This window comes from Myotis nattereri (assembly GCF_964212035.1).
Source record: "Myotis nattereri genome assembly, chromosome: 19".
Taxonomy (NCBI): Eukaryota; Metazoa; Chordata; class Mammalia; order Chiroptera; family Vespertilionidae; genus Myotis; species Myotis nattereri.
In genome coordinates, this window is record NC_138095.1 from 17600843 (window position 1) to 17618328 (window position 17486).

Sequence of the window (17486 nt, forward strand, 5' to 3'; positions counted from 1 at the left end):
ACCTATGAAATTTAACATTAAGTTAGCCATTTTTAAGACAAAAGTCTTCTAGTCTGAATATCAAAACTGCTTAATTTTATCCTTTGTAACACTGTGCTCTCACTGTGAAATCTAAGAAATACTAATAATATAATTTTTCACTGGGCATTAATAAATATAAATGGTTAACTTAAACCAATTCGCCCATTCTTATGCAAATTGAATAGCAATTATGTCAAAAGTGAAGAAATTAGAGACTGGTACTATATTAAAACATCAATGGAAAATATTAAACAGATACTAGTATTCTTAAGAAGTGATGCTCTACGGCCTCTTTGCGAAGCGTGTATTTATAAAACACACTTGCTTGTTATGTTCTTTTCTGAAATATAGAATAAAACGACCGGTGCGTTTCCTCTTACCATCGACGGCATGGAGGGAAGTAAGAGACTCTTCACTCTTGGCTGATCGGAGGGTTCCCTCTGCCCGGCCACCTATAGAATCAAAACCAAACAGTGTGACGTTTTAGTCATTATTGCCGTGAAAAGGAGCAGTGTTTTTCTCTACACATACTTAAACTTCCAAGAGCGATTAGTTGTACATTTTGACACCCATACTCAATTTAGCATCATGCTACATAATGTATTGTTGTTCTCAAGTGGTTGCCTATAGGAAAAATCTCTTTTCTAAAGGATTAAGAACTTGAGAATAGAGATGAATTTAAAAACATCTCCTTTTATATTTCCTAAAGAGGAGTGTGCTGCCATTCCGGCTTGAGGGTAGGTCCTAAACCCAATGACTGGTGTGGTGACCCTTTAAGAGCAGACCCAGAGAGACAGAGGAAAATGCTCTCTGAAGACGGAGGCGGCGACTGGAGTGACGCCACCACAAGCCAAGGGATCAGGGTTCACACCTAGAGACGGCCCTGCTGACACCGCGATCTCAGAGGTTAGCCTCCCGGAGACAGCACCTCCCATTGGAGCGTGTCGGGTGTGGGTCCGGAGAGAGAAGAGAGACGCCGTGACAGCAGGAGGAGGTGACCTCGGCGCAGCACGGGGACAGGGGGGGGAAGGGCGCTGACCTTTCAGAGCCATGGCCTTCATCTCCGAGGGCTCGCTCTCATTGCGCTGCAGCTTCCGCTTGGAAACAGACGACGATTTCCCCAAGTTAAAAAAGGAACGCCAGCTGCCCACGGGGGACTTCTTCATTTTGTTCTGAGGCCTCCTCCTGTGAGAGAGAAACACTTCCGCACTGAGATACCCAAGGGGCTCCCTTTACTTAGAGAAAATGAGCACGTGATGGGAAGAACCGGAGCCAGGAGAGCACAGCTGAGCACACACCCACCGGCACACGGCACACGGCACATGGCACACGGCACACGACTCAGGGCAGCCGTGCGGTGTAGCTGAGCGTGGAGTGTGAAACATACCCGGGGTTAGTTTCACAGCGTAGTGTTCACACAGACTGCCACACTGAGAACTGCCCTCACAATCAGGGAACTAAGAGTAAGGCATATTTGGGAATAGGAAATATTAACACTCCCAAACTAGAGTTAGGGAAAGTGATTTTAGGTGTGAGCAAAGTGAATGAAGCCAAACACGAAGAAAAGGATTAAGAACAGTAACTGACATATACGGGATGCCAGGCACTGTGCTGCCTTCTATGTAATATCGCACTTACATGAGATAAAATCATATGAGGCGGGTACTACATTCTCATTTCACAGCTAAGCAAGTTACAACACTAAGACGTTTAGTGAACTGCCTTCATGTTATAAAGCCGGCCAATGAACTGTATCCTTTTTCCTAACCATTTTTTTCCTGTACAGTGGACTCTCTTCTTTTTAAAACGACGTGGTGTTGCAATGCTTCTCGAGAAATATGTCTCTCATTCCCTAGGAAGTGTCACCCACCGTCAGAAGAGCACAGGATGCCTGGGACTGGCCCAGAGCCGCTGCAGGAACAGAGTGATAGGAAAAATACAAAGGCAAAGGTAAAACCAAGAGGACGCCCAGCATGAGATCACACCGACGGGGATTTAATGAACGCTACCTCTCCAGCGGGAAATCGATGATGGTGTGAAATTTCCCCTGTAGTGCGGCGGGTCCTTCTCCGACTTCAATGTATTTGTTTTCCGTCACCAGCGGAGAACTGATCTGAGCTTGGGTTCTTGCCTGGGCTTCCTCCAATGTCAGCAGCTTGGTGGACGGAGAGGAAATGAGCAGGGACTTGGGCCTGGATAGAGAAGCTTTGGAAAGAAAGAAAAACAATAAAGACAGTCAAACGTTTCTGCATGGGGGGAAAAATGTTAATGTGTGAGTGTGTGGCTATCGACCTGCTTATCTGTCTATCCATCTACCTACCTACCTGTCTTGTTTCAAATTTTCTTCATTCCGTTTTTTAAGTGGCAAAAATAATAGGATTTTATACTAAGTGAGGAATAGAAGGTGACATACCAGGTTGTTAGCAATCACACACACACACACACACACACACACACACACACACACTTAGAATTCTTAAGTAATGTGGCCTTGCCTGGTATCACTCAGTATTTTTAGTTCTGGAAAGAATTTTTCTGCTGCTGCTCCATCTTACGCCTTTACATCCACCAATAAGTAACACGGCATATTTTTTTAATGTGTCATGAACGTAGCTCACAAAAGGTCTAATATGTAGCATTAACAAAGTACCCAGAAAATAACTGTTAAATTGTGCATTTTAGGGAAATGTCCATAAATTAACTGCTTTCTACCAAAGACGGAGTCATGAAACTGAGATAAAAAATGCAGGCTTCACCCTAGCTGGTTTGGCTCAGTGGATAGGTCGGCCTGTGGACTGAAGGGTCCCGGGTTGCAGGCTCGATCCCCAGTAGAGGACGTGCAGGAAGCAGCCTATCTATCAATGATTCTCTCTCATCATTGATGTTTCTATCTCTCTTTTCCTCTCCCTTCCTCTCTGAAATCAATAAAAATATATTACAAAAAAAAAAAAAAAAAAAAGAAAGAAAGAAATGCGGTTTCCATGGCTCTGGAAGTGTAGGTGCACGTTCCTGCCAGGAACACACTCTGGCCGAGCCGCACCTGCCCCCTCCTGAATGACCTCGCTGATTTTCCCACTAAAGAGGACGTCCACGTGGTTGAGGATGAACTCGACGACCACAGACTGAATCCTCACTTCCATGAAGGCGGCTGTGCCGCTGAAGCAGGCGGACTCGATCTGTTTCGATCTGTGGGGCAGACAAGATCGCCATCAGAGTCACAGACATGGCAGTCTTAAAGGGCATTTTTTAAAACATGTAAATCCTTTTTTTTTTTAATTTTTCTTTATTGATTAAGGTATTACATGTGTCCTTATCCCCCCTTACCTCCCCCATCCCCGCACTCATGCCCCCCTCATGTCTGTGTCCATTGGTTATGCTTATATGTATGCATACAAGTCCTTTGGTAAATCCCACACAAGTAAGAAAAATACTTTCACAGGCCTCAGCTAAGTACCACTGGCCTGTTTTGGGGAGATGCGCATAAAAACAACAGATCAGTTTTACTTGAACAGGATGTCCTTAAGGAACACTGATGAATTAGACTTTACAAGGTGATTGGATCTACTTAAGGTCAAATGTCAAATGCAACTTACCTGAGCAGGTTTGGAGCCCAAACAATTGCTAGGTTTTTTGCATGCATATTTGTGATGGAACAATAGTCAGCGAGAAGTGACAAGTGTCTCATGAGGAACTCCAGTGTCCTGGAAAACGAAACACAACACTTGAACAAGAACAACTCTAAAACCCATCATGTAGCAGTACAGAGCATAACAACTCCACGAACTCATAATGTTCGATGGCAAAATGGAAACCATACAAACCTCAGCAAACTGTATGCTGTGTACTAGGTTTAAACATTATTACCACAGAACTGTCAGATCAGTATGAATTTTATACCTAGGTGTAATAACCACATCTACTGATACTACGGAAAACATCTAAGGCAAGAAACAAGCTTCTGACAGGACTGGCTCTGAGAAAACAGCCTGAGTTTTTAAAAAACCTTTAGCAGTATTTGCTCCTGCTGCCAGACACCTGGTTTCAAGACACCAGGGACATGAACCCTCCCCTTCGGTGTCTAGACAAACGATTCTGTGAAGTTATGCTGCTCTAGTTGCAGCAGACATGCTCTGTGTGGCTTGGACACATTTTGAAAAACAAAGGAGGGCCCAGCCAGCGTGGCTCAGTGAATGTGTTGACCTATGAACCAGGAGATCATGGTTTGATTCCCGGTCAGGGCACATGCCTAGGTTGTGGGCTCGAACCCCAGGATGGGGGGGCAGGAGGCAGCCGATCAATGATTCCCTTTCATCATTGATGTTTCTATCTCTCTCTCCCTCTCCCTTCCTCTTTAAAAAAAGGAGGGTTGCAAAAAAGGAAACCAGCAAACAGGCACCCAGCAGTGAGTCCATATTTTGGATTCAAGCAATTCACAAGTCTGCACATTTGTGGCCAGACATCCCAGTACCTTCAGCAGTATTTTTCAGTATCGCAAAACAAACAAACAGGTTTAGTCAACCATCCATTTGCTCATTCATGTATTCGTTCATTCAACATTATTAAAACCTATTGCATGCCAAGCACTGTGCCAGGCCCTGGGGATACACAGACAAATAAATATAAATGTATGGACAAATGGCGTGGCTCAGTGGTTGAACTTTGATCTGTGAACCAGGAGGCCACAGTCAGGGCACATGCCCGGGTTGCAGGCTCAATCCCCAGTGGGATGTGCAAGAGCAGGCAATCAATGATTTACTCTCATCATTCATGTTTCTCTTTCTTTCCCCCTCTCCCTTCCTCTCTGAAATCAATAAAAATATAAAAATAAATAAATAATAAATAAATAGTTGCAACTCCAAGAAAACTTAGCCAGTCAGCAGCCCATAGGATGAAAACATGTGGCTGAAATTCCCCATGGGGTTTACCTGTAGTGTGGCGGGGGCAGCTGCTGGATGACATCATGAATCTTGATCAGCCTTTCTTCATCTGTCGCTGCTGAGACAGCATCCTGCAACCATCGTAATGCGACATCAACCAGTGGACTTTGTTGGTAAAAATCAAAGTTCTCCACTTACAATTTAGCTTTTTTCACTCTCAGATAAATCATTCTATCTACTCTTTGGCGCTGAGCGATGAGGAAACACCATACAGCATCAAGGAAGTAAACCTCCCCCCACACTATGTGGACATTGAAATCTATTAAAAGATAATTTTTTAAAAAACTTTATGGTCACCAATATTAAGTGTGATAAGAGTAGTGGCTCAAAGTCAGAAACTAAAAGAATGAAAATGTAAAATCAGCCAAAACTAGGAACCCGTAGCAGTGACTGGTTTTTTGTTGTTGTTGTTGTGTTTGTTTTTTTCCTTTAAAGGAGTCATTTTAGGCATGGAACTATTTCTTACCTGGCCAAAACAATTTTTACACATTTTGAACAAAAGTCCAGAGAGGACTTGATTTAAAAGTGACTGGTACTCACTGAAAATTTCTCATACAGCTGGTAGGTGAGCAGAGGGTTTGGGAGCTCTCGGAAATACAGCTTGCAGAGGGAGCCCACAGAATGGATGTCCTGAACATAGGGTTCTTTTGTCAAGTCGGGGACATGTTCAGAGTCAAATTCATGGCTAACAAAGACAGCAGAGTGACAAAATTATTTTATTAAAGGAAAAGCAAGAATATTTGGGAAAGCACGGACCCAAATAAAATATATAACAAATAAATATAAATGTATGGACAAATATGAATGGATATTTTTACCTCAGTGAACTAATGTTTTTTTCCAGCGGTAATTGGATGTTTGATCATACGTGTTTTTCTATGTGAAAATTAAGGGTACAGCTTTAACATTAAGATGGACAACAATCTCTGAAATGCTTATGAATGAGCAGCTCTTCATACACAGATCTAAAAACAGGACTCAGTTCCTCGTGGTTTGAATCTGTGAGATTTTGGCAATTCTGGAGACGAGGACTGAGTGGCAGCTGGTCCATGAATAACCGTGCCCGGAAACCCCTCAGCTACAGGAAGTATGGCCCAGGAGTGGTTTATTAAAGACGGATAAGAAAGCCAGAGACAACATCAACCAATCCCCAGCCAACACCACATTGTAACAGACGGTAAAATCTGTAGCACTGAAGTGAATGGCATAAAGGTTGCGTTCAGAAAGCGAGGGCAGGTTACGCTCACGCTCCAGGAGGTTAATTAATATTAATCTACAGGCACGAGACCACTCATCAGCCCAGAGGATTAGTGTTTGTGGATTTATTGAGAATATGAGGTCTGCTGCATGTGAAAGACTGAAACTGTCCTTAGTACCAGAATCAGGTGAAGTACTTTCCAATATGTATTCCTGAAAACAGGGGGGAGCTCTGCAGTCAATTAGGATATTAAAACCCCCGTCGAGGAAACGGCAATTTCCATGCACCACAGTGAAAATGAAAGAAAAACAACACATTAAGAATAGACCAGAAGCTAAGAGATTGAGCAAAAATAAAATCTCTATTGCTGGTGTGAAGGACACCGTGATTTGGGGAAAGATAATGAGACAGGATGTGAAATACACTAACACGCGCATACCTGAGCATAGAATACAGAACAGGTATCCAAGGAGATCAGAAAGTTTCCCTCGTCAATTTTAATGAGGAATGAAAGACTAATTCTATTAATTCTATTCTGATAATGTAAACTTCATCTGCCATGGTTGTCATGGGTTCAAGTTCAATAGCTAAAATCATCAGCTATTGTAAAGGGAAAACACAAGGCTTGACCAGGTGAAGGGGGCATGGTGTTCTGATGCTGTAAATGGCATTTAGGAAAATACACACAGAGAACAATACGTTTAGTGTTGCCTATTTTTTCTAAACTGTCTTATTGAATTATGGTCATCAATGTAAGAGATTTAATTCTGAATTTCATTTTAATGAATTACAATAGGAATGAAAAAAGAAATGCCATAGCAGGTTTTACCGTAGCCTCTGGATATTGGAGGCAACGCCAGAGAGGCGATATATTCCGTCCACAATGCCATATCTCTCGATGAATGCCGTACAGCTCTGAAGAACCTGGGGGACTGAAGAGTAATGTTAAAGACGTGGGTTAGATGGGAAGGACTCCGCAGGAAATGAGAATACCTTAGTTCTCATCAGCAAAATAAAATGTGCGAGTTAAAGTTATAGGGGTGGAATTTTAATCTACTACAGAAAATGAAGAGGGCATGTCTACTTAATTTCACATCTCAACAGATAACTGCAATTTTTCACTTTTAAAAGAGTTTCTTTTATCTTTTCATAGTTAATGCTAATTCTATTTTTATCTAGTAAATGAAACACCAACGTAACACAAAGGTCAAGGCAATTTCAAGTAGATAAGACCTTAATTTCCTGCCTATCTTTACATTATAAGTACTGACCTTTTGACTTAATATTATCAGCTCCTTATAAAGGGCGCCCCAACAATAAGTTGAAAGAAAAGATGGGGACTGTCTGGTTACTTCACTGAATATCTGACACAAATGGCCAACTATTTGGGGCCTACCATGTAAAAAAGGACGTTCAAACTATATGATAAAGCTCTTTTTATAACCATTCAAAAATGTACAGCAGCTGAAACTGAACTCTGTTTTGCAATACAGACTGGTAAATTTTTAGTAACTTTCATTTGATAGTTTTAGTTCAAATCCCCGAAAAGCAGTGCTTGGACGAATACTACTTGGTTGCAATGAACAACTATACTAGATATGAAACGCACAGGAGTGGTGAATAAAATGATATTTAAGAAGATACTTCTGGGTAATGTATTGCACGTATAGTATACAGTAAGTCCTCACTGAACGTTGTTAAGGATTCTGAAACTGTAAGTGAAATGACATATAATGGAATCAGTTTTCCAATAGGCTGATTGATCCAAACAAGAGTTCCTACACCGGCATCTCACCCACATGATAACAAAATGATGCTGAAAGAAATGATGTTATTCCAGGACTTGCTGTACATCATGATTATACCTGCAGACTTTTCCTTGGTTTTCCTGCCTTTTGTTGTCCTTCCTGCATTCTACCTTTTAAACTGTCAGATCCTATAACTTACATTTAAAACAAGCTCCTTAGCTTTAAATGAGTTTTTTAAGCAGCTATATTACTGAATATGTAATATGTGTCAGTCTACATGCTTTTAATGGACACCCTCACTTAAATCTCATGGAAATCCTATGAAAAAGTTGTTTCATCTCGGGGTGGCGGCTCCCAGCAGCATCTGTGCGGCGTTATTAGAAAATGCATCGTGACTTTTTGTTGGGAAAATATGATTAACTAAGGAATTAATTTCAGAGGTTATTTGGACCTTGTTTGTTCGTTTTTTCCCCCCAAGTTCGCTCTGATTATAAAATTCCTGTTTTTTCTAACTATTGTAAAAAATAGTTGGAAAAAACTCAAACACAGAAGTAAGTTCAGACTACAGAGTTTCCTCACCTTGAGTTTTAAAATAGATTTTATATTTTGTGCCAAATACCATTTTACCGAGTCCTACCAAGTTCTTGCTTTTTTGTTTAAAGAAAACTCATCTGAAATTTCATTGTAAGGAAATTCAGTTTCAGATATGTGCAACAAATAAAACAAGTCCTATATGAAACCGATGACGTTTGAAAACGGTTTCACTAGAATAGATTTTATCATAGTTACGGAATGAATGAACACTATAGTTATTAAACCTGTTGGTTGCCTTATTAAATCTTGGCAACCATCCTCTCCTATTGTACTTATGAAGAATGAAAACACACCAGAAACTTCTAAGTACAACTAAAAAGTGCTGAATTGATGTGTGAAAGGTAATAAGCATGGCAAACAAACTGGAAAACACTCCCTCATATTAATGATCACATTCAAGCAACCTTGAACAACAACCAAAAAAGAAATACAAAAAGAAACAAAAAAACATCTGACTCCATCACTCAGGGTGCAACAGTAAATGACAAATTAGTTTGATCTATCCAAAAAAAGTACCATGTGGGGAGATTTTTTTTTTTTTTAAAAAAAAACTGGTTCTGTGAGTAACTGTGCTATAACCTTTAATTAACTCAATTATAAGTATTGTGGTTTGTGGGAGCTGAAACTGTAAGATCATCCTGAGTGAATTCTGACACCAGGGATCACAAATAAAAGAATTTTTGAAAGGCCTTGTCAGGCTCCTACGCGAATTCTTACAACACCCTGCTGCAGAAGAAACAGGTCAGGCTTTTCTCTTGATCCCACAGGGAGGTGCTCACAAGTTCAGAAAGTGTTAACAGGATAAGCTCTCCATAAAGTCGATTATTCACTAGGAATACAATCCAGAGAATGAGTCACGTAGCAAAACATTCTACTGATATGGGCTTCCTTCTTAGAAAAATCTGGTGCATAATCTATTGTATATATTTATGTTTTATATTTTATATATTTTAAAGTCCCAACTAATAGGGTAATCATGAGGAAGAATGATCACACATATTATGTATCTATCCATATTTTTATTTCCTCTCTCCTCACAATTACATATATAAAATATCAACATATCATTCTTCCTCCTCAGGATTATTCTGTTTTCACTCAGACTCTAAATATCCTATTTAATAAAAGGCTAATATGCAAATCGACCGAATGGCGGAACAACTGGTCACTATGATGTGCACTGGCCATGAGGGGGAAAACGCTCAATGCAGGAGCTGCCCCCTGGTGGTCAGTACACTACCACAGGGGGAGCACTGCTCATCCAGAAGCCGGGCTCATGGTTGGTGAGCACAGCAGCGGTGGGGGGAGCCTCTCCTGCTTCTGCAGCAGTGCTAAGGATGTCTGACTGCCAGCTGGGAATGGGCTTAAGCTGTCAGTTGGGCATCCCCCAAGGGCTCCCGGACTGCGAGAGGGCACAGGCCGGGCTGAGGGACCCCCCTCCAAGTGCATGAATTTTGTGCACTGGGCCTCTAGTTACATATAATATACATTCAATTCTATTGTTTTAATTTAAGCTTTGAAATAGTCTGTCTCTCTCTCTATCTTTCTATATATGCACATATGTTATGACTAGTTATAGACTATATACAGTACATATAAAGTCTCAAAATCTTAAAAAACTTTAATTCCTCACACATTTATTAAATCAAAGACAAATTAATAAATCAATTTAATATTAAAAACCATTTTCTTTCCTAATTAAAATTTTAGTTGATAAACTTTAAAGGTTTCTCTCTTTGTGTTAATTTAGTCTTTATTAAATATTCAAATTATTTCTGTCATATGAATATTTATTCATCATTGTTATCATCCCCAATAAAGAGGAAATTATTCTAAAATACCAGCTAGATGTATGTGACCTCAGTCTTCAAGGTTTATTAAATTACAATTACACTCTAATGTCACACATTAACTTTTTTTCCTTTTTTCTTTTTCTAATCACTTGAACAGACTTTCTCCTCTGGATCAGCCTTTAGCAGAGTTCTCTTCCATGACTATTAAATTAATTTCTAACATTCTACTCGTATTTTTTTCTTTTTAATTAAAAAGGCAGGAAAACTAAGAAAAAAAATTACAAAGTTTCCACATGTAATATGCCACCACAATTACATTTATTTTATATATCTTCTAACTATTCATACATTTAAAAAGGTAAACTTGCCCTGGCCGGCTTGGCTCAGTGGATAGAGCGTCAGCCTGCAGACTGAAGGGTCCCAGGTTTGATTCCGGCCAAGGGCACATACCTGGGTTGCGGGCTCAATTCCCAGTGGGGGGTGTGCAGGAGGCAGCCGATCAATGATTCTCTCTCATCACTGATGTTTCTATCTCTCTCTTCTCCCTTCCCCTCTGAAATCAATAAAGAAATATATTTAAAAAAATAAAAAGGTAAACTTACTGTTTATATATAACACTAGAGGCCCAGTGCATGAATACTGGTGGGGTCCCTTGGCCTGGCTTGTGGGGATTGGGCCAAAACCGGCTCCCCGACATCCCCTGAGGGGTTCTGGATTGCAAGAGGGCGGTTCTCGGGTGATGCACCTTGGAATTGGGCTCCCTCTTCTCTGGTTCTGGGTGCATTACCTGAGAACCGCAGCTGCCAAGTCACCGCAGCTCGGTAGCTCCTGCATTGAGCATCTGCCTCCTGGTGTTCACTGCGCATCACAGCTACTGGCCGGACGGTAGGACAGGCCTTTATATATATATTTATCAATTTTTCAAATTTCCACACTGTACTCAAATTTACAATTTTAACACCTTCAATTTATGGTTCAAAAGTGAATATTCAAGTTTTTTGCTCTCATACTTAATGCTATAATAAACATTTTTGTTTATATTGAAATATAACCTTAGGATAAATCCCTAAGGGGAACTGCTACATGAAAAGAACACTATTAAAAAAAAACACACCACGTTTCTTGCTGTGAAGTACCAAAATGTTTTTTCAAAAAATTAACAATTCACCAAGCTACCTGAAACCAACAGCTTTTGTCTATTGATAAAATTGCTGCTGCCTTACTGGTACTGGATTTGTGAAAATTAATAAACAGAAATATTATTTAAAAGGCAGTCAGGAGGCTAGAAGAGACAACTTTTATGCACCTGTCACTTCACACACACTCCTGACCCCAACAAGAAACATACCTTTCACCTCCAACAGAAAGTGATTTTTTTGTCACAGGAAGTGATACTTGACCACCTCAGCAGGAGGAAGAAGGCTCCTCCTTTCCCAGGAACAGCTCAACCAATGGGAGATTGCCAAAACTCAGCCAATGAAAAGTCACTACACTTCGTACTTTCAGTATCCTCCAATGGGCACTAGGTTTACAATAGCCCTGCCCCCAATCCATTAAAAAGGCATTTTCTCCCCTTTGTTTCCCTAGACTTGGGCATGGTTCTCAGTTAGACTACATGATGTCCTAAATTGTAATTCTTCGTTGTTCCTGAATAAACACATTTTGCTAGAGAAATGTATAGCTGTCCATTTGGTTACAGTTAATATGATCATAATTTAGAAAAGCATCTTTATTATATTAATGATGTTTATCAATATAAAATATCTCAAAATGGCTCGAAAATACATTTTCATGGCTACCGATGAGAATAAACACTTTTCTGTATTTTGTTTACTGTATTGATATTTACACTACTTTTCATCAGCGGTCTTAAAAAATACAATGGGTATTCTCATCAGGATTTAGAATTTTACAAATCATCTATTTCTGGTACTTATCAACATTATAGGTACTTTGGATACTACTTTAAGACTCTAGCATCTCTACTGGTAAAGGGAAGTGCATTTTTTTTAAATCAAAAGAAAACCCCATTTTTCTTTCTTCTTATCTATTCATTCCCCTCTATCCATTCACACCACCCACTGAATTCTTGAGTCGGAAATTAAAATTTTTAGCCATAAAAGTTGGGAGACTGGGCTTGGTATTTTATGGCCTCAAAACTATGGCTATATTTTTCAAACAAGAAATTAAGTAAATATTTTAGAACAAAATGTGGGAGGGGAAAGCTGGCTGAGAAAGCTATCTGGACAGATATAAAAATAATGCCAACTGACCATGTTTCCCGCAAATGTCTTGCTCTTCCTAAACAGAAGTATCTGATTCAAAGTACCTTCTTAGACCCAGTTTTATTCTCAGCTCCCCCAGAACTAAGATAAGGACCCAAGAATGTTCAATACCTGCTGCCGAACTTAAATGGAACAGAAATTACTTGCCTAATCTATTGCACAATTGGTTCTAGAAAATCAACATGTAGAGATTAGAAACTAGAATGATAAGAGTAGAGAATGTATGTTTACCTTCAAAACCAGAATTGAGAAGGTGCTCCCCCAGGTCACAACCAAACACCCTCTCTTTCAAGATCCCCCGCTGCTTCAGCTTCTGTTTTGTTGGTCGAGACTTCATGAATGTGCGTAAGAAAGTGATGAGCTTGCCGTGCTTCTTAGACACTAAAAAGCAGGGATAAGGGAAAAACATCTTAGTTGTGGCAAGAGGTTACATTTTTACTTAGTATGAAAAGAAATGGAGGTCTTGACCGGTTGACTGCAAATCACGTATTCAAAGTACACTTTATATTCTGTAGACATTTTCAGCAGAAGTTTAGGAAACAGTTATTTATAGAGAACATCACAATTTTGCACTTTCCTCTCACCAGTCTGTGATTTGACTTGATGGGACTGTGAGCAACTGTAGGTCTTGTAATCCGTGACATCTAAATCAAGCTTGGTGAACCAGCCATTTCCCCAATGCATACCTACGGATGCCCCAGGATTATGACTGGTATCTAAGCTTTACTCTAATATGTCACTTTGGAGACCTTCATAATAACTGAGCCTGAAAACGTTGTGAATGTGGTTTTACTTTCTAGTCAATTTCTAAAATATTTTACTTGGTGGTAAGAAATTGTCATGGCATTTATAATCTGGGCAGTAAAACAAACAAAAAAAACCTCTCTCTCTTTCATTTTATGAAGAGAACAACCCCATGAGGATACAGAACACATTTGTCAGACTAACTGCTACATAAACACAAAACACACACCCATAAAAAAAATTAGACCTTCTATTAACATTCATCTAGGGCCGTGGTCGGCAAACTGTGGCTCGAGAGCCACATGCGGCTCTTTGGCCCCTTGAGTGTGGCTCTTCCTAAGCCTTAGGAGTACCCTAATTAAGTTAATAACAATGTACCTAACTATATAGTTTAAGTTTAAAAAATGTGGCTCTCAACAGAAATTTCAATCGTTGTACTGTTGATATTTGGCTCTGTTGACTAATGAGTTTGCCGACCACTGATCTAGGGTATACTAAATACAACCTTAAGTCCTCTGTAGATCAAGGCAAGAGATATGTAAAGAATATTTCCCCTGATTGATACATGAGAAAGACAACAGTGAAAGAACTGAATGCAAACAAATCTTTAAGCACAGCTTACAGGATAAACTACTCTAAAATTCCACATACAGCAAGTATCATAAGCTCAGCAATTAGGTGCTGGACAGAGGCTGTGTTGCCCCTGAAGACCTACCTGTGGGACACGGACATGGACATGAACGTGGAAGTCATCAATACTGATGATCCCGACCCTATGTAAACCTTGGCTAATGTGTGTGTTTGTCTTCGTTTTCACAAAAGAGTTTAAAAAGTAAGTAAATAAATAAATAAAATTGTATGGCAAATGAGAAAACTAGTTAGTAAAATTATCGTTTGAGGAACAGAAGTCTGGAATGCTGTCAACAATCTCATGAGACTTCCACTGAGGAGGCAGAGTGGGAGTTTGGATTTAGACAGTCAAGTGCTTATAAAACATTTCAACAGAGGAGACTGCAATGCAGCTACGGGTCTTAAGGTCAAAGTCTACCAAATATGCTGGATTAGGGACATGAAAATGATAACGCCACTTCCACAGAAAAAATACCTCAACAATAAAGCACCAGCAATACTTAGACAAAAGCAAATCACTCCGACTTATATTCCATTTTCCTGTTCTAGTGTTAAAATGTGACATGTGCCCCAATGTGACTGCTTCCATATTAGATATGACAGATTTTACATCTGCAATCTCTCTTCAAACCTGAGACGAACCCAACCGAACCGGTCTTCCCAGTACTTAAAAGCTTTAACAGTATGACACACAGTATCTCCAACACAAATCTTTATGACACCAATATCCAGTTTACAGAGCTACCCTCACGGCAGCTCAGTGAGCCCCAGTGAACTTTGACACGGAGAAATGGGGCACTGGGTGTCTTAAATTACCCAAGTAAAACATTTCTCTAGCAAAGCCAAAGAATTTTTTCTTTCTCATAATACTTCACCTAATCTAGAGTTCTCTAAATCTGGTCTCAGAAACCTCCTAGACTGTTTTGAACTAATTTCTCAGGACATTAAAGAAAGATGATTGGTGCCCGTTAATGGCCTCAGCATTACGCTTATTTGATTACATGCATCACATTCTAAGATCTGTAGCAAATTCAGAGTCAAGCTGACAGAACGAGAGGGTAGGGGTGGGATGCGTAATACCTGCAGAGGTTGTCCTGATCAAACCCAGGTAACAATCGAGTATGAGTGTAATGTGTAGCATGTCAAATGGATTTTCACAATTGTACACAAATCCTTCTTTGCTCAAAGTTTTCAAACACAGATTAAATGACCATTTGGAAGAAAGTTAACAGAGGGGGACAGAAGCACAGGCAACTGATATTTAAGAGTTTCTTATCCTCCCAAATTCTAAGTCCCTATTGTATACTTTGAAATACTGTGAGCATCAGACCCCAGAGCAAGTGGACCCCATTGTACCCATCTCCCCTCCCATCTATCTACAACTAAGAGGACCTTTATCCCACAACCCAGGTTCCTCTGCTCAGTGAAGAGATTTCTTGAAAGGTGCCCACAGCTGTACATCTGAAGGTGAGTGTGTTGGCACATGGAGGGAAGGCAGAATGGTAAAGAGAGAGAACAGAACCCACAGGCACCTCAGGTGAACCCACAGCCCCAACCAACATGGCAGCAGTTGGAGGAGTCAGGGTACAGCCCTTACCACACAGCCCAGCAGAGGATAAGAGAGGCAGCAGCAGCCGCAAACAGCACCCATACCTGGCTCTCTCCCCAATTACGAGAGTGCTCAGACCAGGGGAGCCTTGGGAGCAGCAGTGAAGATGTATCTCCAGCCTCCTGGCCACATTGCTGCAGTTTCAGCAGCCACAGGAAATAGGTGGCAGCAGGTGCGGGGGCTGCACCTTGCAAACTGGGCTCCCTTCTCAACTGCCACACACCCCCATCACAGTGGTGGCAAGCCGAGACCAAGGTGACCCAGGCACAGCTATTCCCTTATAGGTATACTAGAGGCCCAGTGCACGAATTTGTGCACGGGTGGAGTCTGGCCAGCCAGCCCCAATTGGGGCCAATCGGGGCTGGCTGGCCAAGGGGAGGGACCGCAGGCAGTTGGCCAGCTGGCCCCGCCCCCGATCGGGGTGGGGGAGCTGATCATGGCCACCGTGCACATCAAAGCAACTGGTCATTCTGGCATCCGGTCACTTGGCTTTTATATATATAGATATACTACAATTTATATTTCCATTCTCCTGCTGACTGCCATTTAGAGAGTTTCCAAGTTTTTATTATTACCATCAATAATTCATTGAAAAATCTCATTCAGTGTCTCACTGGGCACGAGGGAGAGAACTCTGGCATCCTCAATCAGGAGTAGGATTGCTGGGTTGTAGAGTATTTTGCTTTCAGCCATATTTCTATTTATTTCAATTACTGACTGATTTTAGAGAGAGAGAGGAAGGAAACAAAAGAGAAAAAGAAAGAAATATCCATTATTTATGCTTTCATTAGCTGATTCTTATATGTGCCCTGACCAGGGATCAAGCCCCAACAATAGCTCATTTATACTCACTTTGTGTTAGGATCACTCTCTGAATGATTTAAACTCAAAATATAAACCAGTATCTAATCACTAGAATTCAGTTCATAATAGTTTTTCATAGAATGGTTTATTAAATAAAAATCTATTTTATCTCCCATTACATTCATGTAATGACTTCTAAATGGAATTAAGGTTATCAGAATAACGACACTTTATACTTTTCCTCTCTTCTCTAGTTTTCCAGATCTAATTTTCAAGATGACCTAATTCTCATATTTCAATCCATTTTCCTTAGTGTATCTGGAACTATCCTGAAATATCTAAATACATAGCTTTTGTATGTGGTAAAAATATTCAGTAAGCATAAAATGCTAGCAATTCTAGTTGATGATTTAGAAATACATCCTTGAACCAATAGCCTAATAATTGAAAGCTTTTATACCTTCCCAATAATAAATAAAAGTCTGAAGCTCGTAGTTGGATCTTCAGGAGCCGCGGTAACTCCAGCTCCAATAGGGTATATTAAAGTTGCTGCAGTTAAATAAAAGTCTGATGCAGGCCGTCCGTCCAATCATGCCTCATACCGGCCAGGCATGAACAAGTGAAAATGTGAAGATAAAGGTTTTAGTCCTGATTCTGCCAAAAACTTGCTGTAAGATTTTAGACAGGGCAATTAACCAGGTTAGATTACAGGTTAAAAATAGAAAAAAAGGAATTTCGCCAAGTAATTTATGAATTCTAGCTGTCAGCTGAGAAATCATGAAATACTGAGAAAGTATAAAGCATGGAAAGCTCTAAAGTCTGTTGAAAATACCTTTGTTTTAGGAAAATTTATCAGGAGGGAAAAAGGCCACCATTTAAAACTTCATTGGCAGGCAGTGTCAAAAAAACATAAATTAGGGTAAGTCATCTTGGAAAGGGCTGGCATAAGAACTTAAGATAGAAAGGTCATTTAAAATGCTACTGTTTCATGTATAATATATTATTAGGCTTAGCACTTTTTAAATTAAATTATGCATTTTCCCCCATGAAAACTTAAAAGAGTAGTAAGGAGCCCTTTTATAACTAATTCACACAACATACTTATACTATTTCCAGGACTTAG

The 17486-nt window shown here is 40.2% G+C and overlaps 1 protein-coding gene across 1 annotated transcript in view; it reads right to left on the bottom strand.

Annotated features, from left to right (window-relative positions):
- ARHGAP32 (Rho GTPase activating protein 32) overlaps positions 1–17486 on the bottom strand; it is a 104523-nt gene that overhangs the window by 7802 nt on the left and 79235 nt on the right. Inside the window, exons 12-20 of the mRNA XM_081113980.1 lie at positions 12808–12957; positions 6986–7088; positions 5499–5643; positions 4947–5029; positions 3615–3722; positions 3062–3207; positions 2031–2226; positions 1061–1206; positions 402–473 (exon numbers count right to left, since the gene is read on the bottom strand). Of these exons, the coding sequence (XP_080970106.1) occupies positions 402–473; positions 1061–1206; positions 2031–2226; positions 3062–3207; positions 3615–3722; positions 4947–5029; positions 5499–5643; positions 6986–7088; positions 12808–12957 (1149 nt within the window). The remainder of the gene's footprint in view (positions 1–401; positions 474–1060; positions 1207–2030; positions 2227–3061; positions 3208–3614; positions 3723–4946; positions 5030–5498; positions 5644–6985; positions 7089–12807; positions 12958–17486) is intronic.